The sequence below is a fragment of the Asterias amurensis genome, chromosome 12, assembly GCF_032118995.1.
Source record: "Asterias amurensis chromosome 12, ASM3211899v1".
Taxonomy (NCBI): Eukaryota; Metazoa; Echinodermata; class Asteroidea; order Forcipulatida; family Asteriidae; genus Asterias; species Asterias amurensis.
In genome coordinates this window covers 10,419,118-10,440,164 of record NC_092659.1, presented here as the reverse complement: position 1 = coordinate 10,440,164, position 21,047 = coordinate 10,419,118, and the positions used below count along the sequence as shown (strand labels likewise).

Here is a 21,047-nt window from a genome sequence, read left to right as displayed (position 1 = left end):
TTCTTGCATCACATTTTCTAAAACTGTGCGAACTGATTGGAAAATTGCCCTGTATGAATCTGGCTTTATTCAAGCGCTCAGCATTCCTACACGATCAGGTTTTTAATTGTTATTGATCGACCCCTTGCAGCAACATCACACACAATACATCTGTCATGCTCCCCATTGTGGGAGTCACAACTCGTCAACTTAATAAAGCTGTGTAGCCTAAAATGCAGACTACACTACCACACATAAAGGCATTGACTCCCAAAATGGCGCAATTCTTGTAAAGATGATATCGGTGAGTTAGGTGAATAAGGAACTGCCAATCCACTGTGCTGTATATCCCTGTCCAGTCGAGATGAGTTGTGCTTGTTTCCTTCTACCATTGTTTATACTTTTCAAAATCAAGTATCAGCTCCATATGTTCTCTACATTCTTTATCACTGCATTCCCATCAGCTTTATGTAGCATGAAGAAACCTTGCACTGCCGCCATGCTGATTGGTCTATTGAACGCTGTTGCTTTATCAGCAAACTCCTTTGCTTTACATACATCCAACTCTGGATAGAAGCGAATGAACATTTGCTCAAGCTGGTGCTTTGAAGCATATCCTATAAGTGCTTTGTAGTCCACACGACCAGGTCTAATCAAAGCTGGGTCTAATCTGTAAACCAGAAGGAGAGTAGTCATTAATATAAATCTACAACTGTATGTATAATCGAATGTACAATCATGCAGCGATCACCAACCAGCACTATTAAATATTGTTTTCTAATGCAGAAATTGTCCAGCCAACGTAAGCCAAATAACAGAAGCATAAGCATGGCCTAGTGTTGTGAGTTTCAACTGAAAGTATGGTTTTCTCAACTTAGCCTTGCTCAAGGCAGTCGCAATATTCGCTCCGAAAAGACGCCGCTGTAAACCCACCCGTATACCCTGTGCGTGGTGCGTGCGATCACACCGCATGACCCACCCGTATACACACTTTCACTACTGTGCAGACAAGTCTTCTGCACTCAGACCACTAACCGCATGTCAGCCTTGTATGGTCTGTAACTTCATGTGTTTCATGAAAAAAACTCAACTAATGGAAAAAAATGGGGGGGCTCTCGGATATGCTAGTATGCAGTCCATGAATATGTATATCTTTCGTCAGACCTATCAGACAACACAGGATGTGAGGCAAATGAATTGTTCATTTTGACGTCCAATCACGCACTTCCCTTATCACGACCTTTGGACCCTATCATGCTCGCTGAGCGTCCGTGGTGGTGGTGTCTGATGTAAACATGTCTCATCTTTCGCAGGCATTATGGTCATGAGCTGACCGTGGGAACTCTTCGCTTATTATAGTAATGAGGTCAGTGGCTTCAACACAGACCCTACAAGGCTGTCGGCCTGACGGCCTCCGCATGCGGATAGTGTACAGGGGCATCCTGTCGTGCGATGTTACGCACAGTGCATACGGGTGGGTTTTTATACAGCGGCGGTCTTTTTTCGGAGTGAATAATTCGACTGCCTTAAGCAAGGCTATTCTCAACTTGACCCTTTTATGACCACATCTTGACAAGTTATGAGAAAATATAATTGGCTGTTGTAAACTGTTTACAAACCCACATAACGCAACAAATTAAGTTATTGGCTTAACGTTTTGACCCTAGCAGTAAGCTTACCTAGCAGAGTCTTTCTCAAAGGCTATGTCACTATTAGATCATTAAACTTTGGTTGTAGGACCTACAGATCCTTTCTACAGGGAAATGATTTCTCCGGCTTTTGCCGGATTTCTGGCTTTTTCAAAATTTTAGCAAAGTGATTTAATATTGACTGAAGCAAAACATAAACTTAGAACATCTGTATTACAGTACACACTCAAATATTTTGCTTTGTGACTGATTTGATGAATAAATAGGGCAATGAACTCCTACCTGTCGATATAGTTAGTTGTCATGAAGACTATTCTAGCTTCTGTTGATGCTACTCCATCCAGAGTGTTTAATAAACCACTCAATGTTACACGACCCATACCTTGATATTTAGCTGCAATAATCAAATACAAAGTGTAAGATTGTTAGAAAAATCTATGTGTATTTGCCAATCAGAGGGTCTTCAGATGACAGCCCATTCAACACCATTTTTACATGTTTTATCAGATTTCCGCTGAGCAAGTTCAGAGGGTTTATTTTTGGTTTTAGTCTGGACTTGACATTTATTTGTCCTATTTCCTGTGGATTCCATCGATTGAACCCCCAAACCTCTCAATATTTCTAACACCATAGAGACACCCTCTAAACTTCTTCCTCTCAAAAGATAAACACTGAAGACACAAGAGAACTGCATCAATATCTTCTAATACTAAAGACACTGGACACCATTGGTAACTGTCAAAGACCAGTTTTTCTCACTTGGTGTATCTCAACATATGCAAAAGATAAAAAACCTGTGAAAATTTGAGCTCAATCGTCATCGAAGTTGTGAGGGAATAATGGAAGAAAAACTGCCTTTGTCGCACCGTGTTCTTTTAGATGCTTGATTTCGAGACCTCTGCCTCTGCTAAGGTCTCAAACTCGATTCAAATACTGAAGTGAGAAATTATTTCTTTCTCAAAAACTACATTATTTCAGAGGGAGCTGTTTCTCACAAAGTTAAATACTATCAACAGCTCTGCATTGCTCGTTGCCAAGTTAGTTTATATGCTCACAATTATTTTGAGTAACTACCAATAGTGTCCAGTGCCTTTAAGACAATACTTATGGAAGTGTTGTGGCCGAGCGGTTAAGAGCACTGAATTCAAACTCTGGTGTTTCTGATCAGCAGAGTGTGGGTTCGAATCCCATGCTGTGACACTTGTGTCCTTAAGCAAGAAACTTTACCATTGCTTCGTCCTTGGGATGGGATGTAAAGCCGTTGGTCCCATGTGTTGTGTAACGCATGTAAAAGAACCCAGTAAACTTATCGAAAAGACAAGGGGTTAGCCCGGTTTTCCTGGCTGTGGCTGATAAATGCGCCACGGCACCTTGTAACCCCTTTATATAAGATGCTACAAAACTGGGTCTCAGAATTCATCACTGCAATAATCAATCTTTCAGAAAGTTTGTATATATACTCAGTGCCAAGACTACCTTGTTTGGTAGATACGTGCGCTATATAAGACTTGGATATTATTATTGTATTGTTATTATTATATTATTACTTTGTTGAGTACTTACCATCATTGCTATCTTCTCTGCTGATAAAAGCTGCATCTATATGTTCTAGTAAGATAATACTCTGTTGAGTACTTACCATCATTGCTATCTTCTCTGCTGATAAAAGCTGCATCTATATGTTCTAGTAAGATAATACTCTGTTGAGTACTTACCATCATTGCTATCTTCTCTGCTGATAAAAGCTGCATCTATATCTTCTAGTAAGATAATACTCTGTTGAGGAGCTACATTCATTAAGTGATTCAATCTATCATCAGATAAACTCCTTTCACTCAGGTTCATCATACATATACTATATTGAAGCTCTCCAGCTAATGCCATGCTGTTAACAAATCAATCAACATTGTTATGTAAATATATTAAACATATTGAAAATAAAGCATATTTTATCTCTTGTATATTAATACTGCTGTTTTAAAAATGTTTGATCAATATATGGTATCCTATTATATACAAATGCACACCTATAATTTATTCACAAGACTTGTGTTATCCGAATGTTAAGAAAACACAAAAATAAAATCAATTTGTTTCTGGGTTTTTGTTTGGAGTTTTCGAGGGAACAACAAGGAAATAGTGGAAAGGAAATGCAGACACTGAACAAGACATTTGTGTAAACTTAATGGATGGTCGGCAGTGGCTAAAGCGTTTTCAGAACTTCTCATTAAAAGGAACACGTTGCCTTGGATCGGGCGAGTTGGCCATGAAAAGCATATGAAACCATTTGTTATCAAATGCATATATGGTTGGAAAAATGTTTTAAAAGTAGAATACAATGATCCACACAAATATGCATCAAAATTGCACAGTTTTCCTTTTACTTGGCGAACTAACACGGTCGGCCATTTTATGGAGTAAAAAATTTGACTCCACTAACGGTGCTGTGTAAGTTCGCGGCGCAAAAGGAAAACCGTTCCAATGCAAGGCATATTTGTGTGGATCATTATATTCTACTTTACAAGTATCTTTCTAATCATATGCATTTTATAACAAACGGTTTCTAATGTTGTTTATAGACCAACTTGCCCAATCCAAGGCAATGTGTCCCTTTAAAATTACAATTTAAATTCTGAGATGGTTTTGAGTATTGCTTCTCTTTAATCCAGATCCATTGCTCACTGCATGTTACGCTTCAGTACAGACCCTGTATATAAACACATCTCCATTCAACCATAGACAACTGCATTTAGTTTCCCTTTTGCTTACGGGTGACCTACATTGTATGGTATAACATGTACTTCCCTGGCATGCCTGGAATGTACCAATTGAAAGTTATGACTGTAGAAGCTTCACTGTACATGTATATCCATTGTAACAAATGAATGGTAAAACCTTGAGCCTACAAATATGATTTAGTTGGTGCTGCACTTTATAAAACCATTGCTAATCATAAACGCTTGTGCCCCTCATTATTTGCCTATCTGTCTGTATCCTTGTTATTGCACACCTCCCATTCCCATTTAAGCCCCTTTCACATGAGAACAATTGTCCCTTGCTAAATTAAAGCATGGTTGTAAAATTTTACAAAATGTACCTCGTGTGAAAGGACAACAGTTTTTTCTGCTGTCAAGTACTCTTACAAAATCTTGTCAAAAATTGCCACATTTTACAACCATGCTAAAATTAAGCACGGGACCCCAGTTAAATTAAGGGTGTAAGCATTATTGAGATAGCAATTCACCTAATTCAGTCATTCCAAGATTTCAACACTTACATAAAACTACTTTTTCCACATCCTGGTGGGCCATGTAGTAAGTATCCTCTCCTATATGGTATACCTGTAAAACCAAAATAACATGTCATCAACAGTCATTATTAACACACAACTTAAAGCCATTGGACACTTTCAGTAAACAGTATTGTCCAAAGGCCCATACTTCGTGTATCACAACTTCTATATAAAATTACAAACCTGTGAAAATTTAGGTTCAATCGATCATCGGAGTCGGGAGGAAATTACGGGAAAACCCTACCTTGTTTCCGCACAATTCGCCGTGTCATGACATGTGTTTAAAATAAATCCGTAATTCTCGTTGTCGAAAATTGAGTTTGTTTTAATGTTTTTTCAAAAAGTAAAGCGTTTCATGGAATAATATTTCAAGAAAAGTCTTTCACCATTACCTTCTGTAAACCCTGTAAGTTATTTGTAAATCTGTGAACTTTTTTTTTTCTGTTCCGAAAGTTTATAATGGCTTTAAGGTAGAAGTATAAACCAATCCACACAAATTAATATCATTGACTGAAAGTGTTTTATTATACTTAATATTGATTTCTTTCTATTCATATGTTGAATGTTTTCAAGGTTTCACTGGAAATATCTTAAATCCACTTGCATTGTTTAGAATATTGACTGTCTGCTATCACAAGAGGGGGCCAACATTTACCATTTACATGCATTGATTCTATACCAGGAGACTTTTGGGACGCTTGGTGGCAGCAGACTTACCAGACAAAATCCATTGTTCTTGGTAATGTGCGCAGGCTCAGAACCACGTAAACAATGGAAATTTATCAGGTAGGTCTGCTGCCACCTAGCGTTCCAAAGTCTCCCACTATACTGCCGAGCTAAGCCCATGTTTAATCAGGGTCAAAAGGTTTGTTGATTGAGTTAACATTTATTCATAAATACCCCAGACAGTTTCGCTATACCCTTATTGGTGGAGAGCATGTCAAGTGGGGTTGTTTTGAAAACGGCTGATTAAGACACAGCTGGAGCTGTTTAAAACCGGCTGGCTCATGTACAACAGTTTACTTATATGCGGAACGCAATACTTATCCAATAGTTTACCAGCACGTAATCTATTTGTACTCGAGCGCATACACAAACCCAAAATGCAAAATAAACTGCTCACAAAAAGTAAGGAAACTTTTTTCAATACAGTATATTTGTTATTATTTAATACTCTCTTTGTATATGGTATATATCAATAGAAAGCTGAACTGTTCCTCTTTAAAATGATACCACAGTTGCAATGATTACATGTTGCTGAACTTGGCTACACGAATAACAATGAGGCAAAGTCACAAATCAAATGTGCCAAAATTACCGTTGTCTGTGAATGGTCAATAGGTAATGCTCAATAATCGAACCGATCAAGCTTTTCAGAACCATTAATGGTTTACACGATGATTTGCACCAGTGAGCTCATCGGACACAATTAACCCTCATCTCATGAAAAACACCTTGTTTGATGGGTATTCGCAAGACGATATTCTACAGCCGAATGCAGTCCCATACTTGCAGACTCTTGGACCAAATGCCATATATTAAGATGACAACGCTCGCCCCCATCGATCCCTACTGTTGACTGACTACCTGAAAAATGTTGGGGTGCACCGGATGGATTGGCCTGCTAACAGTCCAGACCTGAATCCCATGGAACATCTGTGGGACCAGCTTGGCCTCGCTGTCCGCGCCAGAACCACCAACACATCAACTGTGGCTGACCAAATCAGGTTCCTTAATAAAGAATGGAATGCCATCCCTCATCATAAGCGCATCACAAGACTTGTGTGCAGCATGAGAAGAAGGTGCCAGGCTGTCATCAACGCCTTCGGATCATCCACTTGTTACTGAACTTTTTGTATCAATAAAGTGTATTACGATCAGTAAGTTGTCTTGCTCTATACCAAACTTCTTGACTCAATAAAGTGGATTAAGATCAGTAAGTTGTCTTGCTTGTTTGAATTACAGTGTCAATTTGATTGTTCACAAAGTAACACAAAATTGCTAATTTTGGCACATTTGATTTGTGACTTTGTGTCATTCTCATTAACGTGGTCAAGTCCAGCAACATGCAATCATTGCAACTGTGGTATCATTTTAAAGAGGAACAGTTCAGCTTTGCATTGATATATACCGTATACAAAGAGAGTATTAAATAATAACAAATATACTTTTTGTGAGCAGTTTACATCTTTTTTTAAAATGTACAATTTCAAAAATTTGCTAAAGAAATAGATTGTCACTAATTGGAACGAACTATATAGCTATTAGTATACCAGCAGGTAATCTCTTTGTACCACACATTATATACACAACCCAATGTGCAACAAACAGATTTTTTTTTAATGTACAATATCAAAAAATCGTTAAACAGACAGATTGTCACAAATTGACTTTAGTTTTAACATATTTTTGCTTTTTAACAAAATGTCGCTTTATGAATCGTAATAAAAGAGTAGTGACATGTTCTGAAACTCCCTTTTAAAACCATGCTTTTATTGCACAGCCACGATCCTACACATTACCTTGGATCGGTCGAGTTGGTCTTTAAAAAGCGTTTGAAACTGTTTTTTATTAAATGCATGGTTAGATAGATAATTTGAAAGTATGATAGACTGATCCACACAAACATCCCTCGAAACTGCACGGTTTTTCTATTACGTCGCGAACAAACACGGTCGGCTATTTTGTGGATTCAAAAATTTTGACTTCACAAAATCGCCGACTGTGTTGTTTTAATGTCATAAGGAAAACCATACAATATCGAGGCATGTTTGTGTAGATCATTATATTCTACTTTCAAATTATCTATCTAACCCAAGTTGATCTAACCATGCATTTCATAACAAACGGGTTTCAAACGCTTTTCAAAGACAAACTCGTCCCCAATCTAAAGCAAGGTGTTCCTTTAAAGACCTTGTCGCCAGTCTTTTATTCCCTTAGTATTGATTAGGATATGACATCATGACCTACCTCTATCTGAATACCACTTAGGATTCTCTATGAATTCTGTAGCATCAGTTAATATATCCTGAGCTATGCCATGATCTAAGATGACTGATGATAATGGTCGACGCTTCCTTGGGTAGCCAAACTGTCTCCATTCTGCACCCATTGCTGTATACATGATGGTCTTACCCTCCTGCTTCTGTAAGGCCATTGTCCTTGCTAAACACAAAGATTCAAAAATGAAATATTACTTTATTTGCAAGGTTGTAGCTACCACGGTCGGAGCCGGTCGGCAATGACCAGCCCAAGCTTTAGCCGACCGAAATTATTTGACCGAGGAGGACGGTTGTAATGTCTCCTTGACATTCCTGACTCCCGAGTTAAAAATGATTGACACTCAGTCAACACTAAAAGAAAATGTACACAAATAGCACACCCCACCTGACCTGGGCCCAATTTCATGGCTCTGCTTACCGCCGAATTCTGCGCTTATGGTCACGGTTCCCCGCTTACGTGCAAGCGCCGAATTTCTATGCTAGCCTTATAAGCATAGAATGTCTAGTAACGTGGAGTATGCACGGGCAGAAGCCAAAATTTGTTGCTAACCCGTGAAATACTCCTGCTGTAAGCACAGAATTCCCTGCTTTTGTAAGTGCTGATTCTGTGCTTACGGTAAGCAGAGCCATGAAATTGGGCCCGGATACCATGAATGCGTACTACATTATCTTAAAAAACATGTACAAAACTTTCTCAGAACCTCTATTTAGACGGTAAAAGATGCTCTATTTCAGCCGATTTATTAATCTGTAATTTACATGTAGTTGTCATCAGAAGACCATTTTCACTCTTCTTTCATTAGTAAGTGAATAAAGTTCACACTATTTTTACGTAATTTTTATTTGAAAAACTGATTCACTTTTGAACACATAATCTGAACCAGGATGGATCTTGAGCAACAAAAAGACAACTGTAAATGCTACAAAACTAAGGCCTTCGTTCAACTTTGGAATAACAGCAATGAACCAATATCATTTATGCATTACAAAAGTATTTGAAGACCTTTGTAACACTACACATTTGCAAGCTGTTTTGGTAGAGCAATTGTAATCATTAATATATTAAAAAAGATGACATTTCACGTAAAAAGATTTCTCTAGTTGTAGATACTTGAAGTAAGCTCTCCAGTTCTTATTTTAAAGTTTGGGTTTAGGTTTGTCAAACATTTTCACCCCCACAACAAAATCAAACTTTTAAATAAAAACAAAGACAAACCTTGGCTAAGTATATCAAAGAATAGTCCTTTGTTTCTACCAATAGCAGTGAGTGTAACTGTTTCCCATGGTGTCCCAGTTTGCAGATCAATCATCTGTTTCTCTCGGTTACGCTCAACCCAAATCCAAGTATTCCTGTACCTGTGTGTAAAGGCAGACTTTAAATCATGAAAAATGAACAAAAGTAATAATAATAATAATAATAATAATAACAAATTATAACCAATTCTTATATAGCGCATTTCACAATGAACCATATCAATGCGCTTTACATTAGTCCCCAGGTCATTGGGCCCATAACATCCCTTTAATCTTTCACTGCTTTCGTGCCAAAGACCAGGTCATTCCTGACGTGTTATTTTGGAGACTGTCGTGCCCTAATAGAGGACCTCGACCACTCAACTACATCGCTGTGATCGGGAGAGATGCGGAGGCTGAAATCATGAACCTTCCAAACATGATGAGGGATAAACACCTCTGGCGTGACGTTGTGCATAGAATCTCGTTTGCGACCGCTAAATAATAAAACAATCTTTCTCAGCTCCCTTTATAGGGAGTATACAGGCCAGAGCTGCCTTGGCACTCCGAAAGGCTTTTTCATTCACAATATCAACATCTACCCACGCAGGTATCCATTTATACCCCGTGGGTAAAGAGAAGCAATTATAGTATAAAGTATCTTGCTCAAGGACACAAGTGTCACGACCGGGATTCGAACCCACACTCCGGTGACTTAGCATCAGAACTTGAATTTGATGCTCTTAACCACTTGGCCACGTCACTCTACACTTTTCCTCCAACAGCACATGGTCAACTTTAACCATAGTCTACAAATGGAAGTGTCTGGACGAGCGGTTAAGAGCACCGAATTCAAACTAAGCTTGGGCAATACCTTGGTATAATAAAAAATCGCGATACCATTTCTTAAACGATTACCATATCGTCTTGATTTTTTGTTAATCGGATTATCTGCATATTGTGATTTGGATGAAATATCGCGATGTTTTCCCTAATTGAGATGTCTTGCCACCACAACGGGCTGTTAAAAAAAAATATAAAGTCCCAGAACCAACCCCAAGATTCCCCAATTGAAAAAAAATAACATCAAACACTTTAGCCCCCAGGCGGGCTCCCACAGACACTTCAGAAGTAACACAATGTATCATTTACCTCCCCTGTGTGGGAGCCTTGTGCGCCGCCTTGCCGCCGAACTGCAGACCACAATGGGATCATATTACACAAACCACAAACCATCCACAACCGTTTACATGTGCATTATGGATGCTTATTGGTTAGCTAGAATGAAATGGGCAAGATATACACACATGTAAGAACAGTCAGTAGACACTTTAAAAGACACTTTATGTGTGTGTAACTCATAGAGCTACAACACCATGGGTAGACAGTACACCTCACAGATCCATACGTCGATTTGTTTAAATTTTTGAAGTATGAAAATTGGGTATGTAGTAAAATGTCAGAATTTTGAAAATTGCGATTTAATCAAATATCGCGATACTTTTTTGACGATATATCACGGGATAATAAAAGCAATATCGCCCAAGCTTAATTCAAACTCTGGTGTTTCTGATCAGCAGAGTGTGGGTTCGAATCCCCAGCCATGACATTTGTGTCTTTAAGCAAGACACTTAACCATTGCTTCGTCCTTCGGACGGGACGTAAAGGTGTTGGTCCCATGTGTTGTGTAACACATGTTAAAGAACCCAGTGCACTAACACAGTCGGCCATTTTGTGAAGTCAAAATTTTGACTCCTCAAAGTGGCCGACCGTGTTAGTTCACAAAGTACAAGGAAAGCCGTGCAATTTTAAGGTATAATTGTATGTTTGTGTATTGTACTTTAAAAACATCTATCTAACCATAATGCATCTCATAACAAACAGTTTCAAATGCTTGTCAGACCAACTTGCCCGATCCAAGGCAACAGGTCTCTGAACAAAGGAAGAGGCCCCAGATAGTGGTCTCTCTGGAACCCTAGTTGCAACCGCTATGAAGAGAAAAGTGTATGGGTTCACCACAGGAATAAGGATAAATTCCTTGACAAATAATTATTTATAGCACTATCACAAGAAGGACAGGTGAAGTTCCTGGATTTTGAGACTTGTGAAAGCCTCTAGCATGACACTGAATGAGTATTATCTAAATGAGTTGTTGATGACAAAGAATACTTACCGGAAATAGTGGTTACCTGGACTAGGTACAAAGTCAAACTGAGTATTAATCTTGCCGCTCTCACTCTGTTGGAATGTTGTTTCCACGCTTAGATGTTGAGCATTACGTGCATTAACTGTGATCCAATTTAACAACCAGTAGTAACTCTTATCTTTGCTTGGTACTTCTAATGTCATGAGAAGCTGACGACGTAGTGCAATAGTTCCATACTGTGCTCCTTTCTTGGCTACAGCAAGCAATGCTCCAACACCGACAAGTCCAAATCCAGCACCAAAGTAGGGATTATCTTTAAGTGCAGCAATGAATTCTCCAATGGCCATAATTTCCTCATTCAATTATCTAACCCCCAAAAAGCTACACTCAAGTGTTGAAGCGTATATCAAAAAATGAAAGTTCTTGAAGAAACTACTACCTGTACAAATTAAAAGAAAAAGAAATGACTTGTATTCAATCCTTTTAGTGCATTTGAATTAGTTTGCATGCAGTCATGTCCAGTCTAAGAACTAGAGAGCGCACTGATGATGCTTCATGCACATATGGACAGGACCGCAAGGAGACATGCGTGCGCCATTCTGTGCATGCGTTGAATATGAAGTTCGTCTGTACACGTTGGAGTTTGTGTTTATTGAACACTATGCGATGCTGTTTTGTTAACTTACAAAATGGCCGCACAAACACACGCTGTGCGATGCTGTTTTGTCAACTTTGAAAATGGCCGCATGTAGCATGCCGGGCCACGTATATAGGCCAGTGTGCCCTCTAGTTCTTATATATAACTCTATGATCGGTAACAGAGATTACTATGTACTGCGCTTCGTCTAAATTGATTGCTGGTGTCTTGGGCTAAGACTAATCCATCTGCGTAGTGGATGTGTTGACGGCGAGTTGATTGTACAAGTGAGTTGTCAGCGAGTCGACGGCGGGTAATCGCAAAACTTTACAATAAATACTGTTAATTTTTGGAATTACTTTAATTTTAATCTACAATACAAAATGTAGCATTGTTAGACATGTTAGAGGTAGTGCGTTATTGACATTTCCTATTATGGCCGCACAAAAAAAAGAGTTTGTCAAATAAATGTTGCTTCGACCTTACATCTGTCTGAGCTTTAAGACCTACTCCTGTAGGTCAATAAAACTCTCTTCTTTCATAATCCTTTTGAAAAAAGGGCAAAAGTTTACCTAAAACTTATGCGAATTCTCTTTTTTTAGCTAATACTTTACAGTTCTATGCTTCTTTTATGGATTTCAAAAGTATATTGGAGGAAATGACGGCGAGTTGACGGCATGCATGCCTCTAACAACCAATACAAATTCTCATTGTACCCAAGAACAGTTAAGATCTGGAACCATCTGCCCGCTACAGCAGTCTATGCACCATCCATCTCAGGTTGCCCTGCCAGCAATTAGAGTCCTACTACCTCTGGCTGGCTCTAGCTAGGATGCTGTAAACCCAGTCTTGCACTACGTATGTAAATAGTGGACAACCTTTTCGTTTCCTTTTTATTTATTTATTCTCTTCGCACCTTGCACCATCGACCAATGACGTCATCAACGCACCATCCCAGTTTAGCTTACCTACGTGAGCTGTATCTATTTAGGGATTAAATTACTCAACACTCAATTAGACAAGTGAGTTCGAAAAAAGGAGTACAGCACCCCAGTTACCAATACCAGGGCCAGGTCAAGAGGCTGACACTGGGTCTCACCATGGAGGAAGGAAGAGAAGGAGCTCGAACGACCCGCAAAACCACAGAGTAGCAAGAGAATACCCTGACAATGCCCCTGTCTGACCAGTGGAAAAAGATAGGAGACCTCCAGCTGGACGGCCGATTAACGAGCAGGGTTAGATCTCTTTGTACAGAAGGTGTGGTACCGCCAGACTGCGCTGTTGCCTTCGTGTTAAGTTGAATCATTGGAGACAAGAATTGTGAGTATACACGTTTTCATTTACCATTTGTGGTGTTTCACGGAAACATCATGTCATATTTTTACATTTTTTGTGACTTTCGCTAGCTAGCGGTGGTTCAAAATTTGGGTACTAGCACACGAGGGTGATTGGTATTCAATTGTGTTTTTCGATTTGGGGGGCGAAAGTGTACACAATTTTTATCAGGTCTCAAAAAAGTTGTTTTTTCTGTATTATATCGTAGGACGTCCCGTTTTCGAGGTGTCCCTAAAATCGTGGCAAATCTTTTACCTCTCTGTGTGCGATGTAAACCGTCCCTAGATAAAAATTGTGTGGTTTTATTTGCCAAGCAAAGAGTCTCCTCTCCCTTGACCAAAACTTAGAAACACGTAAGGCTCCACTGGTTATATTTGCACTTGTAAATGCAAAAAAATCGGTATTTCATCAAACACTATTTCAATTCACAATTCATGATGATCAAATCATGTGACTGAATATTTTGCTGAGCATTCTGGAAAAAAAATACAGAGGCTTAAAGAAGCCATGTGCCTTATATCATTTTCTAATATTTTTGGAGATTTTTATTTTTTAACCCTCATATCAATTTTATTATTAATATTAAAATTTAAACATCAGCTTGTTGATTCAATTATCACTGTTTATTTATAAGCTTTATTATAAATATTAAGAAAAAATTAAAGAAAAAAATAAAGAAAAATTGATTTGAAAGCCAGTAATTATTCACCCTTTTTATTATTATTATTTTTTTTTGTGCAAGTTAAAATTTAATAAAAAAATATTTTGAATAAAATGAAGACAACTGCTGGCTTTAGAGTCATACAGAGTCTCAAAGAACACTTGTAGTCACTGCAGATGTTTCTTCCATGTATGGCTTCACCAGGAAACCATACTTTCTTGTTCTTTCTGGGGCCAGTTGAAGGCACAAATGGGTCCAGTTGAAGTCATCGAAGATCGGTGTGTGGTGTGAACATTTCAATGCCCATCAAGTTTTAATATATGTTTGCATACTTCATATTATTATTAACAAATGAAGATAATTAGGGCATCGGTTGATATATGGCATCATTATTTTTTTCCCAATTCAAAGAAAAAGGCATAATTCCGTGAAAACTGGTATGAGGAGGATATCCATATACTATATAGGTATGACATACGACACCATAGTTGAGTGAAGAACCAAGTGCGCACGCGCGCCAACTCACATACGCCAGGTCGCCCATTGTTTGTATAAGGTAGGTGGGTGATTCGCGGTAACATGGGTTCGACTTTTGAAGTCCCTTCGTTCAAGCTCCTTCTCTTCCTTCCTCCATGGTGACGGTCTCACTCCTCAGCATGGAGCAATCAGTCATGTCTATATTCACAATCATCACATACAAAAACATATCCTGGTGTCATGTGTTTTCAGTAGGATAACAGGAAAATTGTTCACAATCAAAAATTAAATATTTTTTTTTCAAATCATCTATCCATTTTTTTAACAATAACCATTTCACTTCATGGTGTGTTGAAATTTTTAAAGTTTTGGTTTTACATTGCGAGAGACAGTTTGCCATTAACAGTGCTTATGCATGCACGACATTGGAGCAACGTCATATGTTTTCACACCTTTCATTGGTTGGTATTTTATTGAATATTCAGAATTCAGAAGCTAGTATGGCGTGCAAAATAAATCAAAAATATTATTCAACTACTACTGAACAAATTTAATTACATTTTTGTCCTAAGGCATTATGGCTACTATATTAAAATCCAGAGATATCATAAGGCATGAAAGTAAAACACCCCACCCTTCCTTGATGCACTCACACTTCATAACAATCCTTTTTCCCCCATTTCAGACCAGTGATGTTTGGTTTCAGGAGATAAGAAACCATCTCTTTAATGTAGACTTAATATTTATTACCCTGATCGGAATTTATTACAGTATGCAGTAAATCAACAACAAAAAATTGTTGTCATTTTCACTTAACTAAACTATTTTAATATTTTCCCCACATTTGCACACCATAGAATCCCAAATAGTAACCACCTCACGTGATCCTTCTAGTGACTAAAGCAGAATGAAACTCAATCTAGCAGATCGTAATTTTGTTTTGAACTTTCGAGGTTGGATGATGTTTCTTTGACTCATTTGAATGTTGGCATAATAATGCACTAGTGATTAGTACCAAAAATCAATAATTTTATAAATGTTTGAGCATAACCAACGACAGGAAACTTTATTCTCAGCATGATTAAGCCTGATGAAAATACAGAATGGAGTAAACTGCATAGCTTCTGTCACCGGTGCAGCTTGCACAATTTCGCGGTAAACGGGAATCAAAGTTGGGGACCGAAAACATATGAGGGTCGATAACGTATGACGCTACGATATTATTATTAGCACATGCTAGTTCTTTTATCAAAGCTCTATATGAGTGTTAACGAACATAAACTGTACAATTCGTCCCTTTAAACTTAACACATGTCCTACCCGTTTCATGCATCTTGTTCATAGAGAGGAAGGATTACATTGCTGCTCCGCTGAGAGTGATAGTGGGGTCGTTCACACGCCGTACTAAAGTTGGTCTAAGTCCACTTAGACCGGTTCGGGTTTAACTTTTGTGCGTGTGAACGCAAATAAAGTTAGACCGGATCGGGTTTAAACCCCAAAACTTAAACCGTCCAGCGAGGCGGTCTAAGTCTAAACCGGTTCGGGTTTATCTTTTAACACTGCGTGTGGACAGAATGACATCCGGTTTTAACTCACAACGGACGACCCATTGTGTGGTTCAATGCACACGCCCAGGACCCGGAGTGCTTGTATACGGTTTCTGTTGCCTCTGATGCTGAAAAGCACCGAGTATTTATATTACTTTCTTGCCGCTTACCGAGTTGGCGAAACCCTCTCGATCACATCGGTGTATGCAGTTTAACACAGGCCCACGCCCATGATTTATTAAATTCTGAAACAAAATTATATTTTCCAAGCTTTTTTTGTTGAGTGTCCTCCAATAAACTGAAACTGTTTTTCATGCGTATACTACGAGCGCAGCGAAGAAACATATTTTGTATTGCTTCTCACATGTACAGCGCTGCCATCCCATAGTGATCACTCTCTGATATCCCATAGTTATCATCACCGATCCCGTGGATGTGCCTTTCTATTGCCGTCACCGTTACTAGCGTGCTGTACTTTCAATCTAGGAGAATGAACTGCAGTGGGCGCGAGGCTGTGTGTAGGGGAAATTCCCTACGCCAGCAATATCACCACGTTGTTGGGAAGTTGGGAAAATACTGCAAAGTACATGTCGTAACTTGCACGTGTGTAGTTGTGTTTATGAACGAATCGGAATAAAAATCGCGGCACCAGCTTTTGAGAGATCGCAACTTCCAATCGATTGAAGTACAAACTAAAAGTATTTATTAAATCGGAAACAGTGGTATAAAACAAAACACAAAAATGAAACGTGTTCTGTTTCATGGAATATGGACAATATTTTGGTGAGTTTTCTCGGCGGTTTGTATCAATATTTTATTTGTTTAAAAAAATAATTTCGAGTCGTGTTCATGTTTGTTTTAAGTGCCCATATCCTCCTAACGGTAAAACTGTTACCGCGTTCGATTGAGCCATTTGTATCCAATAATTGTGCCCTGTCTGATCATCCAGGGCATGGAGCACTCGGTATCTCGGCATACTCGGTGCGTGAATCTGATGAATAAAACCGGATGTTAGAGCAACGGGGTCGCGTCTACTTTGACCTCTTAAAACCGAAGATAAACCGGATCGGGTTTAACTCTGTGCTGTCTGAACGCAATGGGTTTTTATTTTTACGACCACCCCCCGCTGCTCGTAAAAGTTAGACCGGTTCGGGTCTAAGTTAGTACGCTGTCTGAACATACCCAGTGATACACACACACCGCAGTGGTTTCATCAAAGGGGGCCGCCATTAAACTACTGTCGTGATGCCACACACCACAAGGGGGCGCAAACTTGTAGCTAGCTTGACCTCCTCGGGGTCGGCTGCACACACACACACACACTGTGTGTACACGGGATCGGAACGGAAGTACGGCAGCCACACAGAGGGTCGAGAGAGCGGGGGAAGAGGAGAAAAAAACCACACATCATCAGTGCGATTGGCTTCACGCACGGACGGCGGAAAGGTTGGTGCTTGTTTTGAGTTGTGGCTTTCACGTCACGCTTGATTAACACTTATTTTGGGGAGTGTCCTCGTCGCCGAGATCCAGCACCCATTTGTGTGTAAGAAATTCACTACTGTTTTGGTGGCCTGCTGTGTGTATACTCATAATACTGTCGACTGTTCTGTTTTGTGGCGATAAATACTGACATCTTTGGCTTGAACACCGAGTGACAGAGGCAGAGTGACACTGTTGTTGACAGAGATTGTGTGACACGCTGAAGAAGGAGTGTCAGTTGGTTTGATACCGTCGTTTTAATGTGGCAGTGGTATGTATTGTTTAATTACTTTGTTCGTGGAGGAAGAAAATGAATCATTACGTTCGTTTGTCATGTTGTTTGTAAATTGTACAGTTGTTAGGATTTCATTCCTCCATGTTTGAGCATAACCTACGACAGGAAACTTTATTCTCAGCATGATTAAGCCTAACAAAAAACAGACCTTGAGTAAGCAGCATAGCTTCTGTCTAGTGAATAGTGTCACCGGCGGAGCTTGCACAGTCTCACAGTAAACGGTAATCAAAGTTGGGGTTCGAAAACATATGACATGTATGATGAGGGTCGATAACATATGACCCTACAATATGTGCCCCCGCCGATTGTGTGAAAATGAGTCAGATGTCGCCCAATGCATTATTGAGTAATGGACAGTTTTATGTGGAGAATATAAAACATAAACTTTTGTTTTACTTTTTAAGATTTATATTTTCATGGTAAACCTTTTACTTTAGAACACTTCGTTTTATTTTAGGCAATAAAGCTATGAATACCAGTGCAACAATTTTGTGATCATACTTTACAGAGATCAGAATCAGAGGCCAGCTATGCATGAGATTTTTCAAAGCCCCCCCCCCCCCCCCCTAAAAAAAAGAATTTTGGAAGGCTTTTTTTCTCTCTCTCTCGGAGAACGGAATCGACGCCAGAAAAAACAACTTTTTTTTCCAGAAGTGTGAGAAAATGGTTGCGGCGCGTGAGAGCATGAGACAGACCCTAATGCGTGACACTGGGTAGGTCTGACTTAAGTCTAAAAGGCGCGATATTTGTATGAAGCCTGGCCTGCAGGGGCGTGTGGTATTTTTGTCTAGAATTTAAAGTCACCTGGAAGTGGTATTTTGTCAAAATAAAGCTTAATGTCACTAAAATATGTGTTTTGATGAGTGGAAAGGATAAACAATTAACTATGGTTTAAAAAAATTAGTTTCCATGTTATTTACAAATTTAAAAATAAGCCCGACCCGAGAGGGCGCTTTCCGTGACGTTAATTGAGGCGCGATATTTATATGAAGAGAAAATGTGTAGTCTGGCCCCGTAAACTACTTCTTGATACCTGATAATAATAATAATAATAAAACCATTCTTATATAGTGCATATATCACCGTGAGGTCCCTATGCGCTGTAAAAGGAAATCAACAACTATTGTACAAAGTAAACAGATATGTTTTCAACCGGGTTTTGAATTGTTCTGATGCCTCAGCCTGTTTAACAACCTCTGGAAGACTGTTCCATAACTGAACTGCTGCATATTGGAAAGAGCAGGAACCGTACGACTTGGTTTTGATAACTAGGGGGGTCAGAAGGGATTTATTTGAAGATCGCAGATTCCTGGTTGTTTTGTACTCCTGAACTAAGCTTTGAAGATAAAGAGGGGCAATGATAAGTCAGAACCAAAACTTTAAAATCAATTCTAGCCCGTATTGGTAGCCAATGTAGATCCTTAAGAATGGGTGTGATGGATTCCTGAGTGCGAGTTCTGGTGACAAGTCTGGCCGCTGAATTTTGTATGCGTTGTAATCTGGCAATCTGAGTGTCCGGTAGTCCGTAAAGAAGGCTATTGCTTTTAACGTTCAGAACTACGGTCACGGAGCAGACTGCACGCACTGTATGGCTGCTGTGCGGACGGTCCACTCGGATTTCCAGCACGATCGATCGCATGCAGAGGCAACACAAGATAGTGATGCTTGGTGCAAGCTAAAAACATGCCCTCAAAGTTGAAACAATACCTGATTTTGTTCACGTTAGGCAAATGCTCCTTTAGATTTGTTAGGTCTTTCAGGTACCTTCTTAGACTTCCCCACTAGCTGGAAAAATTATTGGGATGGCGTCATGTTTTAGAAAAGAACTTTTCTCTTCATGTCAAAATGTGTAGTGTATTCCAGATTCTCGAAGCATGATGGCTCGACGTGTTTGCTGCACAGCGCTAATGAAAAGACGTCGGACCGGACCACTTTGCAAACTGACCCCATATTTAGTTGTTTTGCTGCATCCAGCAGCAATACCTGGTCGACATTGCCGGAAAAATGAAAGAAAAACAACTCTTTCGAAACGAACAAACTCACGACTAGGACTTGAATACTACGTGTGTTTGATTTTTCTTTTACAAATCGTTAGAAACAATTACTCAAACAATGTTCAGAAACATACTCTAATGTTTGAAACTTTTTTTTATATTTCGAGGTGACTTTAAGCAAAGTTTGATACTGTAAAAGAGTTTCGACTGTCAGGCTAGCTATACCCCTATTCCAGTATTATAAGCAGGCACATGAAGCATTATGTCTAGCACCCATGTTTCCTTGAGCTGATGCATGACGTGAAAAAGAACATGTATGCATTAAACATTGTATTTGAATTCAATTATTCAAACTTCAATACAGCCTGGTAAAAAAAATTATCAGTATCCAGTATGCCATGAGCAAGGCCATGCCTGCCCGGATGGCATGGGTGATATTATCATTAGTAGGCTGCTCAGCCCTCTCTCTGATCCAATTAAGTGAATCAACCAGCTCTTCCCATACCAATTTCACCCTGGCCAAACATATGTACTCATAGTTTACTCTGGTTTATCAGTCAATATCAAATTTACAGGCTGTGAAATTAAACTCAATTGATTAACTCTACTACACGACAGTGTGCGTCATAATCATGCAGGCACACAGTTTATAAATAGTTTGTCTGTCTGTGTCATGCATTATCAAAATGTTTATATTGAATCAGCTTAAAGGTGTACACTGTGTACATATGGAATATATATACTTTGTGTTGTGTATGTAATAAATGATAATATTTTGTAGCCAATAATCTGTGTAATTGTGATCATAAGGATCTCATTGTACATACATAGTAAACCAAAATGTAAACAAAAACAGTAAAGAGACAATCCTTGTTTAATTTCACATAGAGTGTTTAATACTTCCTCATTTGACCAAAGACAGATTCTAATGGTCTGGCAAAAAGCTCTGCAAATGTTAATCTAGTCATTCGTGAAATAATTTTGCTCTTTAAATTTGGCAACTACTTTAACATGAAATGAAGAGATGAAGAAAACATATTTTTTACTGCTGTGTGTTAAATTATTTGACAAAATATTGATAGTTAAATGAAGATTCTGATTCCCAGCACCCCTAGTGGAATGTTCAGAAGGTTTACATTCATAGTGTATAAATAGACTTAATTTATATGGAACCCAATTTTCTGCCTCATGACTACCTGTCATGTCTGATATCCTAGATGCCACTGAGAAGGGATAAATCTTTACAGTAATACAGCAGCACTAAACTTTGTGCACAGATATCACCTGTTCATGATCCAAGAGTTATTTTGAGTGTCAACTC

The 21,047-nt window shown here is 38.9% G+C and overlaps 2 protein-coding genes across 4 annotated transcripts in view; one reads left to right on the top strand and one right to left on the bottom strand.

The window, feature by feature from the left end:
• Nucleotides 1-394: 394 nt before the first annotated feature.
• Nucleotides 395-16,279, bottom strand: LOC139945477 (mitochondrial chaperone BCS1-like). 2 transcript variants are annotated; one of them, XM_071942833.1, is made up of 8 exons: nucleotides 16,129-16,279; nucleotides 11,329-11,740; nucleotides 9,139-9,278; nucleotides 7,891-8,085; nucleotides 4,906-4,969; nucleotides 3,344-3,513; nucleotides 1,911-2,022; nucleotides 395-649 (listed from the first exon to the last, which is right to left on the bottom strand). In XM_071942833.1, the coding sequence occupies exons 2-8, from the start codon at nucleotides 11,646-11,648 to the stop codon at nucleotides 397-399; spliced, it is 1,254 nt and encodes a 417-aa protein (XP_071798934.1). In that variant the 5' UTR covers nucleotides 11,649-11,740; nucleotides 16,129-16,279; the 3' UTR covers nucleotides 395-396. The 2 variants fall into 2 exon arrangements, with proteins under 2 accessions (XP_071798934.1, XP_071798933.1); XM_071942832.1 differs by lacking the exon at nucleotides 16,129-16,279 and adding an exon at nucleotides 15,732-15,796.
• A 992-nt stretch (nucleotides 16,280-17,271) lies between these two features.
• The window catches only part of LOC139945473 (calpain-5-like), a 38,627-nt gene continuing 34,851 nt past the window's right edge, over nucleotides 17,272-21,047 (top strand). Inside the window, exon 1 of one of the 2 annotated variants that reach the window (XM_071942827.1) lies at nucleotides 17,272-17,404. The gene's annotated coding sequence lies outside the window, so the exon portion shown is untranslated. Of the gene's footprint in view, nucleotides 17,709-21,047 lie in introns of both variants that reach the window. The other variant, XM_071942826.1, reaches the window with a different exon arrangement.

Excerpts from the sequence above, each read along its gene's own strand:
- LOC139945477 (XM_071942833.1), bottom strand. The coding sequence starts at position 11,648 with ATGGCCATTGGAGAATTCATTGCTGCACTTAAAGATAATCCCTACTTT. Across the intron at positions 3,514-4,905 it reads TGTGGAAAAAGTAGTTTTAT|CATGGCATTAGCTGGAGAGC; the intron begins GTAAGTGTTGAA and ends ATTTGTTAACAG. Across the intron at positions 2,023-3,343 it reads CAGAGAAGATAGCAATGATG|CTAAATATCAAGGTATGGGT; the intron begins GTAAGTACTCAA and ends TGATTATTGCAG.